Source organism: Canis lupus, chromosome 11 (genome assembly GCF_048164855.1).
Source record: "Canis lupus baileyi chromosome 11, mCanLup2.hap1, whole genome shotgun sequence".
Taxonomy (NCBI): domain Eukaryota; kingdom Metazoa; phylum Chordata; class Mammalia; order Carnivora; family Canidae; genus Canis; species Canis lupus.
In genome coordinates, this window is record NC_132848.1 from 31,201,507 (window position 1) to 31,224,235 (window position 22,729).

Consider the following 22,729-nt stretch of genomic DNA (forward strand, 5'->3'; position numbering starts at 1 on the left):
GGTAGGCTGTGTTCGTCCAGCCGCCCCAAACTCTGTTCCTCTTTCCTTAAAAATATTATTTTGATCCACCTTCAGGACTAAGAGAGGGTACAGGGAGGGGCCAGCCCTGAATTTCTCAGACTTGTCTCTGGGTTCCAAGGCACACTTCACCACCATCAATGTCTTCTTCACAGGAACGTTCCCATGATTTTAGAATTCAGATACCCAAACTGTAGCTTCTCCCAAAGAAGAGTGTAGGTTTTATAAATAATAATTTTTTAAAAGATTTTATTTATTTATTCATAAGAGACACACACAGAGAGGCAGAGACACAGGCAGAGGGAGAAGCAGGCACCCTGTGGGGAGCCCGATGCGGGTTTCGATTCCAGGACCCTGGGATCAGGATCTGAGTCAAAGGCAGATGCAAAACCACTGAGCCACCCAGGCGTCCCTAAATAATATTTTTTTAAAAAAAGGAATGGAGGCAGAGGAGTTTGCTGAGGTGTTACTGGCCAAGGCTAGAGGAAGGCACCTGCCCTCTGGGGTGAGGCCCAAAACTCACAAGGTGGTGGTCGTGGGGGTGCTGCTGACCTCCTTGGGAGTCCAACCGGGCAGGGGCCGCCTTCAGGGAAAACCTCAGCTGGGAAGCTGGGGGTGGGGGGCCCTTGGAGCTCTCCAGAAAGCTGCCTCTAGGGTGATGTTGGGCTCCCTGGGATCCCTCCCCACCTCCCCACCGGCCTCCCGCGGGGGCTGATGCGGAGCTCCCCAGGACCAGGCGGAGTAGTCTGCAGAGCGCCCTCTGCCGGACAAAGCCTTGCGCGCAGCCTCCCGCCGAGGCATCGGCGGGCTTGGAGCTGAGCCTCGGGATTGGTAACGGGCCCTGGACGAGACGTGAAGAGCTGCGAATCTGGCCGGAGGTTTATGAGAGTTTTTACTATTCTGGGACTCTCCTGTATGTTTGGAATTATTCCGAGGTTTAAAAACTTAAAGAACCCTTTTAGCCAAAGAGAACCAAAAGAAGACGTCTGGGAGGATGATTTTTTTTTACTTGAAAAAACTGCATCAGGCTCTAGAAGAGAAACTGATTTGGGGCTTTGATTCCTTTGGACTTTAAAAGATTTTGATCTCTTCGAACTTGTATCTCCTGAGGGCAACACAATTTGATTTCAGACTAACTCTTTTAAACTTTAATTTGCAAGGAGATCAAATTTTAATATTTTTTTTCTCCTGGAAATCTGCAATGGAAAGGGTGAGCATTCTCCTTTCAGCTTTTTTACTGTTGGACTATCCTTTTGCTAAATCTTGATCTCATTGCAAAATCTTTGAAGAGCTCTATTCAACACGGTTTCATATCATTTGGGAAGGGAAATGGGAGAAACTCTGGTTATAGCAAGACCTTGGAGTTAATTAATTAGTGTTTTGATCTGATCCACTTCAGAACCTCTTGGAAGCAAACTTTTTACTGCCCAACAGCAGACCCAGGACGATTCAGACAGAAGTGCTTGGTACAGAGGGAGCAGCCGAGTGAAGGGCAGAGCGGGGCTGTTCTACTAGATGGTTGATTGTCACCTGCTAACTGCGGACTTTCCATGGAAGGTTAGACTTTAGACTCATGGGACTGATTTGTAGATGACAATATTTTGCATTTAATCACAGATTCAAGGGCCCCCTGAAGCTCATGGTTGAGGATGGATTTGGATGAGCCAAAGACACGGAAGGGCCCTTGAGGCCACCCACCGTTAGTCAGGTGCTGATGAGTCTGGGTACATGAGGCTTCTGAAACCTAAGTAGGGCCTGTCACACTTCCCCCAGCTGCCCTGGGGTTTAGCTTACTGACTGAGATTCCTAATTTCCTGCTAGTATGAGGGGCAGGGCATGAGCAGGACTATTGACCTCCTGTCTGCTGCTGTCACAGACCTCAGCACGGGCAGGACAAATTCACTGGCCACTGATCAGCCCAACGCTTCGGAAAAGCTTCCAACTCATGTAGGTTGTGGCATCACGGGGCACCTAACAGCTTGCTCCTCTCTCAGTGCAGCACGTGAATGTGTGTGTCTCCTCACCTCCGAACCCATAGGCTTCCCAGAACTCCTGACCCACCGTGGTGGGCAGTCATGGGGTCCCAACAAACAACCGCCCCCAGACTGGACGAGACAGGCAGGTGGTTAGGGTGGGGTTGTCCTGAGTAGCACCGAGGGTGGAAGGGCTTCCCTTGGCGAGGAGTGCAAAGTCTTAACTGGCGGGGAGGTGCAATGAAGGAGGTGAAGGCACCCATTCTGCAGGATTCCTGGGGGCGGGGGGTGGAGAGATCATGCTGCAGGGAAGCAGACGATGATGCTGGGGTTGGAGGCACTGTGGGGTGCAGGGTGGGGAAGGCCGCCGGGGCTCCGAGTCAGGGAGTGGGGTGCAGAGGCGGAGCAGCCGAGAGCCCAATCGGGAGCCCTGCCTTCAGGGAGGAGAGGCCGAGGCTGAGAGCCACGGGTGAGGCGGGCAGGGTGGCCTCTCCGGCAGCAGCCTCAGGAAGCAGCAGCATTTCTGCCATTGAGAGTGGACACCACACACCCATGACGGAAGGGAGCCCCGGATTTCACTCTGGTTACACTTACCTCGGGGCTCGAGCACCAGTGGAAGTAGGCAAATGAGTGTCGGAGGTGGCTCTCTGAACTCCACTCTCATTCATTCTTCTACATTTTTCTTCCAGACATTCCGCAGAAGAAACAACACCCTGCAGGTAGGGACAATCTCCTCTGTGCTGGGTGTTTTTTTTTTTTTTTTTTTTAAGATTTTATTTATTCATGAGAGACACAGAGAGGCAGAGACACAGGCAGAGGGAGAAGCAGGCTCCCAGTGGGGAGCCCGATGTGGGACTCGATCCCAGGACCCCAGGATTGCGACCTGAGCTGAAGGCAGACGCTCAACCACTGAGCCACGCAAGCGCCCCTGTGCCGGGTGTTATTATCCATAGAGTTTCTCTGGCACCTTAAGGATGCTCATACACCGAGGCAACAGTATCAACTTATCGTGGACCCACAATGTTTATTTACTTATTGTTTATTTACTTATTGTGGACACAACAACGAACATACCTTTTAAAATCTCTAAAAGTAAGAAAGAGCTCAAGTCAGGAAGAACAGCTGCCCGGGAACCCACGCCCTTCCCGGGGAAGAAAATGAACAATTTGTACAAGGTTACAGCCTTTCTTACATCTTGTAAAAGCTCTAATGATTATAGATTCGCAGGCCGGCAGACAGGGATGCAGGGCCTAGGAGCATTGATTGACATCTCAAGGACAGGACGGTTCCCTTGGGGCTGCTCATTCACGAAGCAGGTGCATGACCCATGAGCGTGCCGGGCCCTGAGTCAGGCTCTCGGTTCGAACAAAGTTTACACGCGGTCCTGTTGATCCTTAAATGGCTTCTGTAGTATATCAGGCCTTCAGAGAGTTTTTCTGCCATCATTCTGCTCGTGAAGAACTTCGGACGAAGAAACAAGACAGCAAAAGCAGAAAGCACAGTGGCATGGCATGGCAAGCATTTCTCCCCTCGACGGCAGGGTGCGGACAACGGGACTGTTGGGCTGTGGACCGAAATGAGGATAGTGCCTCTCTTTCCCCTCCACTCTAAATCTTTCCCCGGCTTCCCATGATACAGTTCACTACTGTATTGGGGGGTAGGAGGAGACTCCTCCTTTCCCTTCATATGATCCTTCTTTATTCAGGACACCTCAATTCAAGGATTCTATTTTAAGAAAAAAAAATTGTAATAATGATGCAACAAGATTTTGGCATGCAGATATCATTGTACCACTGTGCATAATAAAAAAAAAATGAAGTCATCTAAATGTCCCTGAAAGAGGAGGGCAGCTACTGTACCACTTGTGGCTTTTCCTCTTTGGACTCCTTTCTCCACTCACGTACTCCACTCCGTAGCATCCCCAGCTCAGACCTGCAACCAGCACAGGCAAAGGCACGTGACCCAGTCCTGACCACTCAGAGTGGGCCCTGGAGGCCTGCCCTGATCCTTTCCGCAGCTGAAGGGGGTGCAGCGGGGTGTGGAGGAGTTGGGGAGCGTGCCTCTTGTCTGAAGCTCGTGCAGGCCTGTCTGAGAAATGGAAAGACAAATGCCTGGTGACATCATTTTTACTCTCTGGGTCCAGATGCACCCGCAGACCGCTGGATCCCTAAGCTTTTTAAGCCCATGAGTCAATAAATTCCCTTTTTTGTGTAGGCCAGTTTGCCTTACTTTTGGTCACTTAAAACAGAGAATGATGACTAACATATGTCTACTTTAAAAGATCATATATAGGGATCCCTGGGTGGCTCGGTGGTTTGGCGCCTCCTTTGTTTGGCCCAGGGCTTGATCCTGGAGTCTGGGAATCAAGTCCCACCTCGGGCTCCCTGCAGGGAGCCTGCTTCTCCCTCTGCTGTGTCTCTGCCTCTCTCTCATGAATAAATGAATAAAATCTTTAGAAAAAAATTAAAAAATAATAGATCGTATATATAATCAAGAGACTATTTTGTGGGGATCCCTGGGTGGCTCAGCAGTTTGGCGCCTGCCTTTGATCCAGGGCGTGATCCTGGAGCCCCGGGATCAAGTCCCACCTCAGGCTTCCTGCATGGAGCCTGCTTCTCTCCCTCTGCCTGTGCCTCTGCCTCTCTCTCTCTCTCTCTCTGTCTCTCATGGATAAATAAGTAAAATCTTAAAAAAAAAAAAAAAGAGAGAGAGAGAGACTATTTTGCAACATTAAAAAACTCTAAAAATGAAGTGAAATATAGAATGGTTGGAAAATATCACTAAGTGAAAACAGCAAAATGGGAAGTTCTAGAAGGAATGGAGAATGAGAGGGACAGAGAAAACTCTAGGCCGCAGGAAAAAAATCTATCATGTATCACAGCCTCGAGGGAGGGTCTCCATTGGGCAGTCTCATGACAAGTCAGCAAGGCTGGCCCTCTGACACCCCAAAGCAAGAGAAGCACGGGGTAGGAATTCTACGCCAAACTGCCAACAGGAGCCACCCTTGATTGCTGCCTTATATCTAACCCCTGTGTCTGACTTGCCTGAATTTTAAAAAGTTGCATTGAATGTCCATGCATGGCTTTCAGAATAGCAGCTGAGATGTAAGAAAGGAGTTCACAGGAAGACAGGTGAACCGGGAAGCCTGGAGAGGACATCCTAAGTTGCTCTGAACTTGGGGGGAGAAAGGGCCCCTGGGCCTCTCTCCTTCTGATGGAATCTGGTCGAGCAGGTTCCAGTGACATCTTTTTGTATGCAAACCCCAGAGAATTACTGGGCATTCCTAGAGGTGGGGGAGGAAGGGAGCAGAGCACTGGGGGCCCCTCACCTTGGGGACCCTCCTGGCTCATCCTCTGAATGTGTTATAGCGCCCGCACCGATCCACATGTGCTTCCTGCGGACCTAGGGGGAGAGGGAGTGACGGGGACACGGGAGAGGCAGTGGGAATGAGGTGCCCCCTGCCCCCAGCAGAGGGAGAGGGAACAAAAGGAAGCAGGCTGGGGAGGGGAGGCAGGACAGATTGACCTCACCATGCTCACTGGCTCGCAGCGCCCTCAGGACCCAGTGGGCCCTCCCGGTTGCTAACACTCCGGGCATCGCCTCTGCCTACAACCCAGCCTGCCCCTACCCTGTGCCCTTCTTTCTGCCCAGTGACCTGTGGTCCCCACCTGCCCTCATCCTCTCCTGTCACCTGGGATCCTGCCTTGCCAAGCCTGCCCACCTGCCTGGGGGCAGGGGGGATGAGGGGGCAAGGCGGAGACCCCGTGGCTCCGCCTAAGATGAGCTTCGGTGAAAGAAAAAAAAATAAAAAAAAGAAAAAGAAAGAGAATAAAAAATAAAATAAAATAAAAAAAATGAGTTCCCGGGCCTTTGCTCTTGCAACAGTTTCTGTAAAGAAACAAAAACAGCGGTCAGAGGAGGGCTTCGGGGGGGCCCCCAGCGGTCGGGCTTCCTGGCTCTGCCACCCGCTAGCTTCGAGAACTTGGTTGAGTTACCTCCGCTCCCTGTCTGAGTCAGGGGGGCTGTCCGAGCAGAACAGCACAGGCGAGGGGGCCTTAAATAATGGGACTATGTGCTCCCCTGGTTCTGGAGGCTCTGGCCCATTGGGTTTCTGGCGAGACCTCCCTCCTGGTCGCAGATGGCCACCTTCTCGCCGTGTCCTCGCAGACTGCGCAGGCGGAGACGGGGTCTCGTGTTCCCTCCTGCTCTCTCCTAGGATCACCCCTTCCAGTGGCCTTATTCAGCCCCAGTTGCCTCCCCAAGCGCCCCCCCCCCACCCGTAGTCACACTGGGGCTTCAACCTATGAAGGCTCAGAGACACATCCCGTCCACGACACTCCCAGTGGCCCAGGGCCTCTTCTCTGCAGCGGGGAAGAGCCTCTTCCCAGCACAGGGACCTCAGGGAGGCCTGCGAGAGACGGAAGGCGTGACCAGGTCTGCCCCCGACAGCGCCCTTATCCTCCAGATGCGCCTCATGCGGTTTGGCCCCCGGGCCACCAGGAGCCCCACGTCCTCTGGAACATCCAGGCGGACATCTCACCCACACGCGGCTCCCTCAAGGCCCTGCCCGTCAACCTTGGTGCCGGGAGCCCCCCTTAAAGCCTCCCAGCCCGCTCCAGCCTCCCGAGAGGGAGAGGCCGGCCTCACCTTCTGCCACAGGCTCTCATAGAGCCGGGAGAGTTCTGTCAGCTTCGTTTCCAGCTCCCAAGCCTCGGCCCTCAGCTCTTCTGCAAGCGTGCTGCTTGCTCCCTCTTTCAGTTGCTTCCAGTTCCTCAGGAGGGTGGTCAGATCCCCGTGGAGGGAGAGCCCAGCCATGACACTCCCCATCAAGCGAGCACTTCTCGTCATCAGCAGCGTGGTGCCCTTGAAGGCCCTCCGCACCTGCCTGCTCCTCCGGGCCGAGACTTGGCCAGTGGTCATGAGGCGCTTGGCAGCAGTGACCAGGCGCGGGCGCTCCCTGGCTATCTGAAGGGCATGGATGGTCCTCTTGACGTCCTTGATTTTACTCCTATAATCATAGGCCACCTTCCGGACAGTCATGGCGCAGACTGCGTTCTCGACCTCAGCCTCCCGGGCGTTGTGGCTGTGGGTAGGCACTAGGTTGCTGACCTGAGCTTGGATGTCTTGATTTTGCAAGTGTTCCACAACATTGGTGACGATGCCGGTGGTCGTGGCTGCTGTTCCCAAAACTTTACCAGCAGCAGAGAGCATCAGACTTCCTCCCGCTGTTACCGGAGCGAGGGCCAGACCCAGGAAGTTCATGGCTCCTGAGACCACCGCGACGGAGCTGGTCACCATGTTGGTCTTGATCTGCGTTCTATGAGTTGCGTCAATGTGGTCTGCAAGGGCATGGAGTTTTCTGATGTTCGCTTCCATCTCTTCTTTGATGATGGGATACTCTTCCAAAAACCTTATTTCTTCAGCGGACAGGTCCCTATCTTGTTGCTGCATGCCCTCCCTCAGAAGGATGCCCTCCTGGTCCCTGTGGGTGAACAACATAAAGGTTTCGCTTAAGCTCCCCAAAAGGGGAAGTCACATTCTTTGTCAGGCCCACTGCGGTTTCTGCATGTTCTTGCCACTCCTGCCTCTGAATCCTTCTGCATCTCCCTGACACCCCTGTGAACTCTGACCCGGTCACGGAAAGTGCCAGAGCGTTGTCGGGAGCTGCTGCTTCCGTGGAGAGAAGAAACACATAAGAGGAGTTTCTGGAGGGACAGGTGGGAGAAACAGAGCCTTGGCTAAAGAGATGGAGAAGGTAGATTAGTTCCTGAGGGACACGGTCAGCCTTGCGAGCGGTGACGGAATGCTAAGTTCTGAGTCAGATAAAGAGCCTGGGACTGATGGAGGAACAGGTGTGGGAAAAGCAGGAGAAGGAGGAGACCAGGTGGAGGGTCCTGTATTTGTAGAGGCGGGTCAGAGGAGGAGGCTCCACATCGTACAACGCAGCCTACACTCCCATGACCTTGAGTTTGGCTGCCGTGGTGGCCTTCGTTCGCCTCCATCAGGAGCTACACACCGAGAGGGCTGAAGTGAATTATCACTAATATTCTGAAGGTTCTCCTTGGTCCGGGGCCAGGTTTATTTGACCACTCAAGCAGATGGGATTGGTGCTTCGTAGAAGATGTCAGGGACAGAGGGGCCTTGGCCTCTCCTTTCCAGTATCTCACAGTACAAAGTATTAAGGCATCCTCGTCACCCTGGAGGAGTTTGGGCTTTATGGGAAAGCAGTACCGGGGAAGAGCAATCCCTCTCCTTCGGGCACATTCTTCATGCCAAAGGCCATTGGTGCATCTCCTTCAGGGTGAACTTAGGAGGCCAGGGGATGGCAGATGCCCTGGCCCAAGGAAGAGAATCAGAACTGGAAGGAAGCCTGGCCAGGATCCAAGCTGCCACCTTTACTTTTCAGCGGAGGGAACAGAAGCCCAGGGAGGAAAGGGGACTCGCCCGAAGGAATGCGTGAGGTGGAGAAGGAGCTCAGAGCCCACCGCTACTCTGGGCTGTTTCTCTGTCATCTGTCAGCCCCTGTTAGGAACTCCTTGCTGACGTATCTATGCAGATGTCTTTTAATACCTGTCTCTCTCTCTCTTCACACACACACACAAAATTTCTCAACTGAAAAGGTGAAAAACCAAATATGCTTCCAAGGAAACCCCTGCGCATTGACAGTCCTCACGGGCCTCACCCCATGAGCGGGGCAGTTTCTGGCCTTCCATGCCTATTGCCCGAGGTCGGGCACCTGACCTCACCTTCTCTCCAAAATATTCAGTGTAGGCCGTGGAATACTTTTTTGCCCTGTCACCCATCAGGAGGATGCCTTGAGCGTTTCAGCAGGACCCCTCTCCTCCCCAGGGACAAAGCTTCCTCCCCCCCCCCCCCGCCCCGTTACCTCGAGCATCTTGTCTCTGCCTGGTTGTCCAGCGGCTCCTGTGGCCCCAAAACTGACCTCGCTGTGCCCATGGGAGAATTAGAGGTGTCTTCGGGAGGCACACCACGTTCTGGTTGGACACATGGAAAACACGGTTAGTGCAGGTGCCAGGAAACCTTGTGAAATTCAAAGTTTACGGCGCAATTTTAGGTTACATAAAATCCAAATAATAATGCGATACTGATAATATGCTAAATATTGTCAAACCTGTGCGGTTTATATTGCCGTGTAGCTTCTATGCAGATCCTCTGCATGTCTACCGAGGCAAGTCCTCGGCTCAATAAACTTTCATATATACACACCCAAGTAATCACCCTCATCACGACAGAGAAAAGCAGCTTTCTTTGAACCACTCGAAGTCAGTACTCGCTCCATCCCAGGGGTAACCACTCTTTACAACCATTGATCAGTTTGCCTACTCTGGACTTCATATAAATGGATTAATTTGTTTGGCTTCTTCCACTCAATAGAATGTGTGTGAAATTCACTCATGTTGTGGTATCACTGGTTTTAAAAATGATTGCTGTGGAGTATTCCATTGTACAAACACACTGCAGGGTGCCTGGGTGGCTCTGTTGGTTAAGCGTCCGACTCTAGTTTCAGCTCAGGTCGTGATCTCAGGGTCCTGCATTCGAGCCCCACCTCGACTCTGCACTCAGTAGGGAGTCTGCTTGTCCCTCTCCCTCTGCTCCTCCCCGATTCCCCACACCCCAAATAAATAAATAAAATCTTAAAAATCAATCGATCAATCAATCAATACACTGCAACCTGTTGATCTATTCTTCTATCGATTGGTATGTTTGGGTTGTTTCCAGTCATGGGCTATTATAAATAAATTGATTATAGTAATTAAAAGATCATGTCACAGGACAAGGCAACAATTTATAAGGCCCCTTGGCATAAATTATATTCCTATGGACATATTAATATTATGAGAACAGCAAAAGGGCCTGCGGGAGCATACAGGTGGGGTGTGAAATCCAACCCAGAATCTACTTGCCAAGTGTTGAGACCTGGGAGCCAGGGATGGGGGAGGTGCTGTGTCTATCTGGAGAAAGGAGCACGGGCTGGGTGGGCTTTTTCTAATAAGCCCCAGGGCACCCAATGGGCTAGTGGTGGCCCTGATCTAACTTATATGTTAGAATGATCACTCTGGCTGGAAAAGAGATTCTGGATTTGCAAGAGATGAAGCAAAGAGACCAGTTAGAAGTGATCGTGGTGGTTAGAGCAAGAGAGGACGGCTGCTTGTACTAGGTTGGTGGAAGTGGTAAGAGACATTGTATTTACAGGAAATCACAGGGTGAGAGAATACATTTCTGTTGTTTCCATCCCCCCAGTCGGTGGTGCTTTTGTTTCGGTCCCTAGGAAAGAACACACTCTCTCTCATTTCTTTTTCTATATTTGGTGCTTGGCCCCAGAGTTTTGGTCAGAAATGCTATGGTCGTGATAGGCCTTCTCTCTCCTGGTCATCTTCCTCTCCCTCTCTATTTCTGAAAGAACTTAGGAGAAAAGTCCTCCCATACATATTTTGAAGGCACAAAAATCCTTGCAATGTTTTTTTCTTCTTCTAATGATTTAAATAAATACAGGTTTACTGTAGAAAGTTTGGAAATAAAGAATACAATTATTCTGTATTCTCATCACACAAAATAACCACTGGGGACATTTTATTTACAAGCAAAACAAAGTTTAGACTCATCATTCATTCAGTTTTGTGCGAATTTTTGTCACTTAACATTACATCAACGTTATGGTGCCCGGTATTATTAAATAGTTTCAAACAAGCTATTTAAAGGCTGTGCAACATTCCATTAGATAGATGTATTATTATGTATTTAATAACTCCCCTACCATTGAATCTTTGGGTTGTCTTCAGTTTGAGCTTTTTTTTTTTTTTTTTTTTTAAATCTTATTTATTTATTCATAGAGACAGAGAGGCAGAGACACAGGAGGAAGGAGAAGCAGGCTCCGTGGAGGGAGCCTGACATGGGACTCGATCCAGGGTCTCCAGGATCACACCCTGGGCTGCAGGCGAGGCTAAACCCCTGCGCCACTGGGGCTGCCCTGAGCTTTGTTTTTGTTTGTTTTTACAGTCTTTGCTTTATAAATACTTTTGGATCGTTACATAAAAGTTGGTCTACACATTTGGTTATTTCTTTGGGATTGTCTTTGAGGTAGAGTTACTGCATCAAAGATAAAAAATGTGTTCTAACTGGCTTATCAAGCTAAGTTTCAGGGGTTTGGCTCCAGAGTGCACGTGACCTATAATAGGAGGCACATTTTTGTGCTTAATTGTGTCAGACGTGCATCTACCTACTTTATACACCTTTAATCCTCTCAATGGCTCTCTGACATAGATGCTAATATTATCCCCATTTCCTAGATGAGGAAACTGAGGCACAGGGCACCAGTGCCATGCAACTGGTAGATACGAGAGCACAGTGTGATTCCAGCTAGGTCTGCAATACAAGCCTAGAGCAGCAGACCTTAATCGCGGGTGAGTTTTCTCCCCGGAGGGTGTTGGTAATATCTGGAGTCATTTTCAATTGCCATACAACTCTGGGAGAAGCAGGAAGTGCAGCTATTGGCCTTGAGTTGGTAGAGGCCAGTGCTGTTTCTAAACGCCCTGTAATGCACAGGACAGCCTCACAACAAGGGACGACGCAGCCCAAAATGTCAGTGGGGTTAAGGTTGAAAAACCTCAGTCTTGGGGTGCGGGGGTGGTTTATTCCATTGGGCATCTGATTCTTGATTTCAGCTCAGGTCCTGGGATTGAGCCCCAGGTCAGGCTCCAGGCTTAGCAGGGAATCTGCTTGAGATTCTCCCTCTCATTCTGCCCCCACCCCTGCTCGCTCTCTCTCTCTCAAAATAAATAGATAAATCTTCAGAAAGAAAAGAAAAGAAAAACCCCCATTCTTTGCCGGTGCCCTGTGATACCTTGCCATTTCCCATGAATCCTATGGGATGAGAAGCGAAGGTGACCCAGGGAGCCCTTTGGTCCAGCCCAGGTCCCATCCCCCCCCACCTTCTCTTTTTCCACTTGTGAGCTTGTATTTATGGCAGTTGTTCTTTGCCTGCCTGGGGAGCCTTCAGCCTCATTCTGCTGTCCAGAGGCCCCTGTCCTGCAAACCAGCTCCCTCATAAAGGCAGCTTGCTCAGAGAACACGGCTTTGAGATACTCCCCGAAATCTTTACCACTGTCTCCCCCCACTTCCCAAAACCTCCCCCCAATAAACCTACAATCCTGGGAACATGAGATGGTTTTGCAGTTCAGAGACAAGCTGCTGAGCATTTTTGTTCTGTGAGGATGACATCCCCTCAAGGGAAAAGCCTGTCACCAGTGAGGCCTCCTATGTTCCAGGGGCTGGGCCCTCTCGGCTAGGGCTTGGGGGGGGGGGTGTTCCCCAGCCAGTGGAGGGGAGACGTACCTTGGTTTGTCCTCGCACCTTCTTAATCCTGTTTCCATTTAAACTTCAAACAGCCCAGGAGAGAGTCCTCCCCTGATATACCATCAAAGAGGTTGAGGTTTAGACCTTTCCTGAGGTCAGATCCTTGGCAGGAGGGGTTTGAACTCCGGGGACCCTGGTGACAGCTCTTTGTCCCAAACCAAGTGCCTTAGCCCAGTCGTCAGGGCAGGAAGCAGCCTCCCTCCCCTGCCTGCTTTCACTGTGGCCTCGGTGCCTGGGGAGAGGAGGCCCCCCCCCCAGTCCTCACCTCTCGGGGGGTCCTCTCGCCCGGTGGCGGGGGCCTGTGGGAGGCCAGGCAGCAAGGGTGGAGTCTCCGGCCGGAGCTGCGGTCCCGGGGAAAGCCTGAGACCCCCGTGGCCTACTCCCAGGGGCCGACAGGCTGGAGCCGAGCTCAGAACAGCAACTACTGAAGCAACGCTTCTGGGAAAGGCGGGGCTTGAAAAATGGGTTTCGCTTTTCCTTTCCTTTTCCCTTTCTCTACTAGCTGTGTGGTGACAGGTTAGCAGCACCGCAGGCAGGGGCCCGGGCCCCCTCACCCTGTCCTCGCTGTGCGCCTAGGAAGGCAAGGACTCAGGCCAGCGGACCCCGGGGAGGGGGCGGTCGCGGGGTTGGTCGGCCCCTGGCCTCCACTCTCCACCTGGGAAATGGGTATAAAAATAGCTCCTGTGGCACAGAGCCATGGTGAGGAGTGAGGCCCCTGGGGCCCAGGTGGACCCCGCAAGCGCTTCGACGGTGGTCACCATGGGTGGGCTGCCCTCATGTGGCTTCCTCGCCCCTCTGAGCTGGGTGCCGGGCAAGGTCTGCCGCCTCCCGTGTGTAACTGGGGAGTGCAGAATTCTCTGAAGACCCGGTGTGTTTCCGTAAATCATTTGGTGGTGGAACCTGACCCCGCCTCTGCAGGGACCTGGTTTTTATGTATCCCACTTCATTTGCATATTCATTGTTTCCCTGCAGAAGTATTAGGGTGTGACTAAACCTTTCCTGGGACGCCTGGGTGACTCAGTGGTTGAACCGCTGCCTTCAGCTCAGGGCGTGACCCCGGGGTCCTGAGATCGAGTCCTGCCCCCATCGGGCTCCCTGCATGGAGCCTGCTTCTCCCTCTGCCTGTGTCTCTGCCTCTCTGTGTGTCTCTCATGAACAAATAAATAAAATCTTTAAAAAATAAATAAATAAAAGAAAAAGAAAGACCTTTCCTCTCCCCACATCCAAACCATTGGAAACTCTGGAACATATCTGGCCCCGATGGTTTGAGATACAAGATTGTGGTTGCGGGTCTCCCGATCTGCAGATGAGGAAACTGAGACCTCGGGCTGGCGGGGGGAGGGGGCAGGGGCTTGCCCGTGGTCGCACAGCTAGGACAGGGCGAGGGACCCAGTTCTGGGCTCCGTGTCTGTGGGAATGGCCTGCCTCACAGTCGTGGGCTGAGATCTGTGTCCCTGTGCGAGGGCCGCGTGCTCTGTTCCTGTGGATCAGGCCGGGAGCCCCAGGTCCTCTCCTCTGCCCTCCTGGAGGCCACACTGGGGGCTGCCGCTGGCACACGGAGTGGCCCAACCAGCCAGCCTTGGCTCTGCGGGCGTCCCCCGGGCCCTCTAGCAGGGAGGAGGGATGGGAGGCTGATGAGTTGCTGAGCTGCGACTCGGCGGGGCCTCTGGGTCCCTGGTGTCCTGGCCTCCTGCGCTCAGGGGCCCTCGGAGGCCATCCTTGCTGGAGGGCTGGTCAGCCCAGCTGCCATCCAGCCCCTCTGCTGCTTCTCCTCTCCCCCCCCAACCCCCCCCCAACATAGACCCAGATGCCCAGGCCTCTCCAGGGTCCTGGGAGCCTCAGGGGCCAGGCTGGCCGAACGACTGAGTGGTGCTCACCCCGATGGCCCTTGTGAAGCAAGAGCCCCAAGAGACTCGGCTTGCCTTAAAGCTCCCTCGGTCTCTTGTGATTTCAGGCACGCTGTTTTGGGTGAAGTCGGCCGGTGGGGCATGTTCGGGTACATCCGGACCTGAATTTGGCATCAAGGCTTTTCTTCTCCCGTTGAAAGTTTGTAGCCCACTGAGAAGGCAGCTGGGTGGTCCCTCTGGGGTCTCACTGGCCTGCACTGAGGCCTCCTGTGTCCCACTGTCTACCTGGTGGCTCTCTGCTGACTTGCTGGTGGTCCCCGGGCTCCGAGGAGCTACAGATGCTCTGGTTTCAGCCACATTGGCATCCTGCCCCCAAGGAACAGGCTCTTACCTCTCTGTGACGTCCCCATGCCCTGGGCCTGGGTCCTGCCTTGCAGACCTCACTCAGGCCCTGGGAAGCTGCAGGGGGCAGTCTAGGGGGAGGACTAGCCCAGGAGGCCTGGGGGTTGGGGAGGAGGTGGTCAAGCCCCTTTCTTTCTTTTTCTTTTCTTTTTCTTTCTTTCTTTCTTTCTTTCTTTCTTTCTTTCTTTCTTTCTTTCTTTCTTCTTTCTTCTTTCTTTCTTTCTTTCTTTCTTTCTTTCTTTCTTTTTAAAAATATTTTATTTATTTATTCATGAGAGACACAGAGAAAGAGGCAGAGACACAGGCAGAGGGAGAAGCAGGCTCCCTGTGGGGAGCCTGACACGGGACTTGATCCCAGCACCCTGGGATTACGCCCTGAGCCGAAGGCAGACACTCCACCACTGAGCCACCCAGGGGCCTCCAAGCCCCTTTCTTGACCCAAACACACCACAGAGTCTTCTCTGGCTCCTGCTCCTGCCCCGGTCCTCTCTGCTCCTGGCTGCCTCCTCCCCCGACACAGAGTTTTCAGGCCACTCTGCCAGAGTCTGACCATCTGGGGAGCAATTGCTGTTGGGACACTAACCCTTGACTTGTGACTCTTGATCTTCCATCTGCCTGCCTCCCTCCCCATCCTGGAAGGGTTCTCCCTCCACCCCCCTCTATAGGGACTTCCCTAAGGTCAGGTCTGCAAATTGCCCCCATCCTGAGGACTTCTTGTTTTTTGCCCTCGTTCTTTGAGAGATTGATGGTGGAGAGGGTTGGGGACAGGACGTCTCACAGATCAAGGATACTATCCACAGGGAGCTATTTCAAAAAAAAATCCCCTTTGCTCTTGTCAAAGGCTTAGAGCATTTCTATGTCACCAAACAAACCATTAGTGCCTCCCTTTTGTAACCTAAATGAGGATGGTAGGAATGCCAACTAGTTCACCAGCCTGAGGCTGGAGGTCAGACCCTCCTTGCTGGGGCTTGGCCACAATCGCTGTTGCTAGAGAATTAGGGAGCTGACTGCCAGGCACCTTTGTGCTGCCTGGAGCTGGACTTTATTCAGTTTTTTGAACACAAGCCCCAGAGATTGATTCACACTTACATAACTTAGGAATTTTCTGGCACACCCCCGAGGCAGCTCCAGCTTCAAAGGTGCAACAAAACCTCCAGGCCTGGGAAAGGACAGGGAGCCAGCAGCCAGCAGCTCATCGAGAGCTGGGGGCAACTCAGGAGGCTGGTTTCATCACATAACTCAGCCACCTGCCCCTTCCTGACTGTTCGGGTGTTGTGATCCTTCAGGAGGATGTGGTTGACCTAGCTGGGGTCACAGAGTGTGTTTTGGGGTGTGTCTTAATCTTAGTCCTGTGGGGACTGCTATAACAAAAACGCTGCAGACTGGATGGCTTCTAAACAACAGACATTTGTCACAGTTATTGAAGCCAGATGTCCGAGATCATGGTGCCAGCATGGGGGTGGGGGTTTCTGGTGAAGACCCACTGCGGGGTTGCAGACTGCTGACTTCTCCTTGTATCCTCACACGTGGAAGCAGCCAGGTTGCTGTGGGATCTTTTAGAAGTGGGCACCAATCCTGCTTCTGAAGGCTCCACCCTCACTACCTAATCAATCACCTTCCAAAGCCCCTACCTCCAAATACCATCATATGGGGTGTAGGATTCCAGCATATGAATCTGGGGTGGGGCACACAGACACCGGGCTCTCAGAGGCTGAGAGGCATGAGGTGGGGCTTGGTGGTTGGTGCCTCCACCAGAACCACATGGGGTAGAGGAGAGGCAGTTACGCAAAGGAAGGGGGCGCTCTTCCTAGAATTGGCCAAGAAAGGATGTTGGGCAGGGGAAAGTAACAGGTGTCCTCTGTACCTCATCCTTTGCGCTGCCCACCCCCACATCCTCCTTCCAGGTATAGGACTAAAGAAGACCTTCCTTATGAGATGCAACAACCCAGATAAAGCACTGGATGTCTCTACTCCTCCCCAAGGGTCACACCCCAAATCACACCCAGAGGTTGTATCTGCAAGGCAGCGGATCTACCCAATGGAGCCACCAGGCTCTGAAGGCAGGGGTCTGGTCCTCTCTCATTCTGTCACAGCCCTTATTTATTTTTTTAAGAAGATTTTATTTATTTATTCATGAGAGACACACAGAGAGATGCAGAGACATAGGCAGAGGGAGAAGCAGGGTCTCTGTGGGGAGCCTGATGTGGGACTCGATCCCAGGACCCTGGGATCACGCCCTGAGCTAAGGGAAGATGCTCAACCACTGAGCCACCCAGGCATCCCGACAACCCTTACTGACATTCTCAAATCTGTGACCTCAGTGGTAAATTTAACCACCCCCAGTAGTTAATAAAGGCAATAAGGAGGAGAGGGAAGGAAAATTCTGAAAAATCATGCCGACACAGCAAGCAGGCAGTTACAATCCTTTGGTTATAATCTTTTTATGAAACTGGAATTACTGATATTATTGCCAGCTTCAAAAATATTAGTAATCTCATGGCAGTAATCATCATAACTAGAATTTACTGAGTGCTTGCCGCGTGCCAGTTACGGTTCCAAGGGCTTCACAAGAATTAGCTCAAGGTCATGGCGGGTATTTGTGACTTTCCTCTTTATCCCCTTGCCTTCGGCCAGCTCCTAATCAGGTTGGAGTCCTTTCCGAAGGGCAGACCCTAACCTTCACATCTTCCAGAATCAGGTGGGAGTAACCTTCCAGCGGCCTTTTCCCCTGGCCATGGTAAGTCAAGGAGACACGGATCCCCTCCACTGCATCCAGTGCATGTTGGCAATATTACGACTTCCCTTTTATGAATATGACCAGCCATCTTTACCAAGAACCCCTGACAGTCTAGAAGTCCCCCCAAAAGATAAATATACTATCAGTGGATGAGTAGATACATACATCATGGCATATACATTTGATGGAATTTTATTCACCATAACAATAAATAAAATACCAATACATGCCACAGTGAAAATGAACCCCAAATGCTTCTGCTAAATGAAAGAAGCTAAGCACAAAAGATCACATATTTGGGGCACCAGGTGGCTCAGTAGGTTAAGTGTCTGCCTTCCACTCAGGTCATGATTCCAGAGTCCTGGGATTGAGCCCTGCAGCAAGCCCCACATCTGGCTCCTTGCTCTGTGGGGAGTCTGCTTCTCCCTCTCCCTCCTCCTTCTCGTGCTCTCTCTCTCAAATAAATAAAATCTTTAACCAAAAAAAAGGCCACATGTTGGATGATTCCATTTACATGAAGTATCTAAAATAGGTAAATTTATAGAGATGAAAAGCAGGGTGGTGGCTGCCAGGGACTGGAGGGAGGGCTCAGAGAGTAACTACTTGATGGGTATGGGATTTCTTTTTGGGGTGATGAAACCATTCTGGAACTAGGGAGAAGTGGTGGTCATGCATCCAACTGTACTAAACACTGAATTATTCACTTTTAAAAAGCTAATTCTATGCTCTGTGTGTTTTACTTCAATTTTTGAAAAGTCAGAAAAATGAATTTGGGCCCAAGCAGGTTAGGATTTTGTTAAGTAAATACATCCTTTTGCTGGGTGGGGGGAAAAAAAGGGTAAACATGGAATTCTCATATAATCCCACAATTTCAATCCCAGGTATATACCCAAGAAAAGTGAAAATGTGTATCCCAAACTTGGGCATGAATGCTCACAGTGGCATTATTCATAAATAGCCAAATAGGGCAAACAACCCAATGTCCATCAACTGGTGAATGGCTACATAAAATGTGGTTCAGGGACCTTGGGTGGCTCAGTGGTTGAGCGTCTGCCTTTGGCTCAGGGTGTGATCCCAGGGTCCTGGGATCGAGTCCCGCATTGGTCTCTTCGCAGGGAGCCTGCTTCTCTGCCTGTGTCTCTGCTTCTCTCTCTCTGTCTCTCATGAATAAAGAAAATCTTAAAAAAAAAAAATAAAATGTGGTCCATCCATACAAAGGAATATTATTTGGCAATAAAAAAGAATCAAGTACTGGAATGTGTTACAACATGGATGAGCCTTGAAACTACGCTGAGAGACGCCAGTCACAAGGACCATGTGTAGTATGGTTCCATGCATGTGACATTTCCAGAGCAGGTATATGTATAGACACAGAAAGTAGAATGGTGCCACCAGGAGCCGGGAAAGGGAGGAGTGGGGAGTGATTGTTAATGGCTACGGGGTTTGTTTTGGAGGTGATGAAAATGTCCTGGAGACAGCCTGGATTGCCCAACTTGAGGAATGTACTGAAAACCACCCATCTGTCCGTTGGATGGGTGGAATGTATGGTATGCGACTCATAGCTCACTAAAGCTGTGTGTGTTTCAAACGGCCAGCTCACACTTCCAGCTTGAATTTCATAATTATTAGGTGAACTGGTAGAAGTATTCCCCTTCTGGAAAAATACCAACATTCTGGATAAGTAGCACCTCCAGTCAGGTGATGGGAAGCGACATTTTGGGCCATGCGGTAGAGCTGCAAGAGGTGCCGCTTCCTCTCCACCTGCTAGTTTCTGGGCTCCGTATTGTGGGTATTGGGAGAAATGGCACACGGGCTGCTGCTCATACGGGATCCTCAGGACAGCAATCCACCCTATCCCTGCAGGAGTCACTGGCATCTCAGTTCCCGCAGATGAGCAGGGGGACAGCCGGGCTCCCCCTCACCGCAAGGCCCTCCCCCCTTTCACACCTGTTCAGATGTCAGGGGGCACCTGGTGGCTCAGTCGGTTAAGCAACTTCCTTCAGCTCAGGTCATGATCTGAGCCCTGCATCCTGAGTCCTGGGATCAAGCCCCGCATCAGACATCCTGCTCAGCGGGGAGTCTGCTTCTCCTTCTCCCTCTGCCCCTTTCCCCTTGCTCGAGTTTCTCTCTCGCGCTCTCTCTTTCTCTCTCTCCTCTCTCAAATACATAAATAACATCATTAAGAATTTTTTCAGAAAATAAGTGTTGGCAAGGATGTGGAGAAATTGGAACCTTTGCGCATTGCTGGTGGGAATGCAACATGGTGGAGCCAGTATGGAACACCACGTGGAGGTTCCTGAACAACTAAAAATAAAATTACCATGCAATCCAGCAAATCCACATCTGGTTATATACCTAAAAGAACTGGAAGCATGATCTCAGAGATATTTGCATACCCGTGTTCACAGCAGCCTTATTCACAATATCCAGGAGGTGGAAGCCACCCAGCGTCCATGGGTAAACAAAATGAGATAGATACACACACTGGAATATTGTTATTCAACGCATGACATATTCAATATGTAGGATGGACTATTATTTGACCTTAAAAAGGTGGGAAACTCTGAAGTGTGCTGCCACATGGAATAACCTTGGAAACACTCTGCTCAGTGAACTAAGCCCCAAAAGGACCACCACTCTGATTCCACTTCTATGAGGTACTCACAGGAGTCAGACTCGCACAGAATGGGACGGTGGTTGTCAGGCTGGGGGAAGGAGGGAATAGGAAGTGAGTGGTATATTTTCAAGATTTATTTATTTGTGTATTTGAGAGAGAGAGAGGGAGAGAGCACAAGCAGGGGGAGCGGCAGGCAGAGGGAGAGGGAGAAGCAGGCTCCCCACTGAGCGGCGAGCCCGATGCGGGGCTCGATCCCAGGACCTTGGGATCATGGCCTGAGCTGAAGGCAGATGCTTAACCAGCTGAGCCACCCAGGTGCCCTGGAAGTTAGTGTTTAGTGGGGACACAGTTTCTTGGCATCTTGCAACTTTGCAAGATGAAAAGCTTTGTGGGGTAGATGTTGTAGGGGGCGGGGTGATGGCCCCAGGACAATGCCAACAATTATTGCCACCAAACAGTGAACTCAGCAGTGACAACCACGGTAGATTTTGTGTAGCTCTCCTAGAACTTGCTGTTCTTTGCTCCCAGGTCCCTTGTCAGACGCGGGCCTGAGCTGCAGACAGGCTCTCTTGCTTCCGTCCCAGAGCTGCCAGGGAGGCCCCCGGGATTGCACATAGAAGAATAGCCAGGCTGCTGACCGGCTCCTCCAACCCCGAGGCAGCTGGGCCCCTCAGGGCGGGACACTTTAGGGCCACTGTTATAAAAACCCCACACCACTGCTCCAGTGCTCACAGCCCAAAAGGCATCTTGTGATCCTTGGGCAGCCATGTGCTCAGGGGGTGACTGTCATGCGTTGGGGAGAAGGAGCCTTAAGGAACACTCTGACCCTGAAATTCTTGGCTTCCAGGAATCTCTTCCCTCCCCCCCACCTCCTGTGCCTGGGGAGCACAATTTGCCAAATGTAGTGAAATTTCCACCCCTGCCGCCACAGCTTTGGCTGCAATCAGCCCCGGAATTCCTGGGGCCAAGTCTGGAGGGGAGCAGAGAGGCAGCGGTCACAGGGGAGAGGGCGCTGAACCCTGTCCTGGCTGCTGGTCCTCATAATCTGCCAGAACCGTTTCCTGGGCTCCTGCAAGGGTCCGATGAGTTCATCTTGGCCGTGGCAAGACCATCATCAGGTACGCGTGTCACTGTTAGAGCTTTATACACACACAGGACTCAACTTACCTTTTATAGGATATTCGAGAGACTCTGGAGGGCACGCTCCCCTTCCTTCTCCTACCCTGCATGGAAAATCCAGATTTCTGTGATTGTGGGGTTGGAGGGATGGGAACCGCCAAGTGCAGAACATTGCATCAGAGCCCTGTGCGGGGAGCGTACAATTCTGCACCAGCTTCCGACGAGCACGTTTCCCCCACACCAGCAAGCAAAGGTCTCTGTCACCAGATAGGTGACTATGACAACTTAATTCAGTTCCAACACATCTCCCCAGAGATGGCATCAGATCCCATAGGTCAGGGGCCCTGTCCTGCAAGTGTATCCCTGCTCCCCACGCACCCCCCCTCAGATGCGACTTCAAGTCCAGGTTGTCACCTGTGCTTCTGATCTAGGGGCTATAGATCAGAGATCCCCACGACCTCCTCCTTGGGTTCAATTAATGTGCTGCAGTGGCTCACAGAACTAGAACTCCGGTTTATTGCAAAAGGAAGTAAGTCAGGAACAGCCCAATGGAAGACTGACACAGGGCCAGGTCTGGGGCAAGGGCATGGAGCTGCCATGCCATCTCCAGGAGCATCACTGTGCCCACTGCTCCACGTGGCCACTCACCTGGATGCTCTCTGAACCCTGGCTTCTTTGGGCTTTTATGGAGGATTCATTTCATAGGTGCGATGGATTAAATCATCGGCCATGGGTGGTCAAACTCCAATCTCCTTTCCATCCTCCGCCCCTAGGTGGGCAGGTCACTGTAAGTTCCAACCCTCTAATCACATAGTTGGCTCCACTGGCAACCAGCCTCTATTTTCAGATGATGCTGGGGCATTCGAAAAATCACCTTATTAACTTAGCCAAAGTCACCTTCATCACACCCGTCACTTCGGAAATTCTAAGTGTTTTAGGAGCTCTGTGCCCAGAATGGGGTTGAAGACCAAAAATAACTTTCTTTTTTTAAGAGAGATTTATTTATTTATTTATTTATTTATTTATTTATTTATTTGAGAGAGCGAGGGAGGGGGAGAGGGAAAGAGAAAGAGAATCTCAAGGAGACTCCATGTTGAGTGTGGAGCCTGATGCAGGGCTCGATCTAACAACCCTGAGATCATGACCTGAGCTGAAACCAAGAGTCTGATGCTTAACTGACTGAGCCATCCAGGCACCCCAAAATTTCTTATTATAAATCACGATGTCACAGAGAGCTTCACACACAAACTCATTCTAACCACATGGTCTGTCTGAGAGGCAGGGAATACAAGCCCAATTTACAGCTGCCAAGACTGATGCTTGAGCATCTGGGCACCTTACCCAAGGGTATAGCGTCTAACACCATGAAGTGCCAGGGTTGGTGTTAGACCCGAGGTCTGCCTAGGTCCCTGTTCTCCTGCCACTAAAGCGCATCCCAGAAGCTCCCAGGGCACATCTACGGATCAATATATGAGTGAGGTTAAAGATTGCATTCCTCGAGGTGGCCTGGCCAGGCATGGGGTGGACTGGGCTGGAATGGGGGGGGGGCAAAGACATTTAAGGTAAATTTAAGCAACGTTTTCTTGGGTTGCAAAGTGGCAAACCCAACTTGAACTAATATTGGCAAAAACATGGATTTGTT

At 51.4% G+C, this 22,729-nt stretch overlaps 1 protein-coding gene across 1 annotated transcript; it reads right to left on the bottom strand.

The window, feature by feature from the left end:
• Nucleotides 1-3,014: 3,014 nt before the first annotated feature.
• On the bottom strand, nt 3,015-12,827 carry APOL6 (apolipoprotein L6). The gene is made up of 4 exons (XM_072844124.1): nt 12,631-12,827; nt 8,878-8,986; nt 6,639-7,473; nt 3,015-5,879 (listed from the first exon to the last, which is right to left on the bottom strand). The coding sequence occupies exons 2-4, from the start codon at nt 8,946-8,948 to the stop codon at nt 5,766-5,768; spliced, it is 1,020 nt and encodes a 339-aa protein (XP_072700225.1). The 5' UTR covers nt 8,949-8,986; nt 12,631-12,827; the 3' UTR covers nt 3,015-5,765.
• Nucleotides 12,828-22,729: the final 9,902 nt, after the last annotated feature.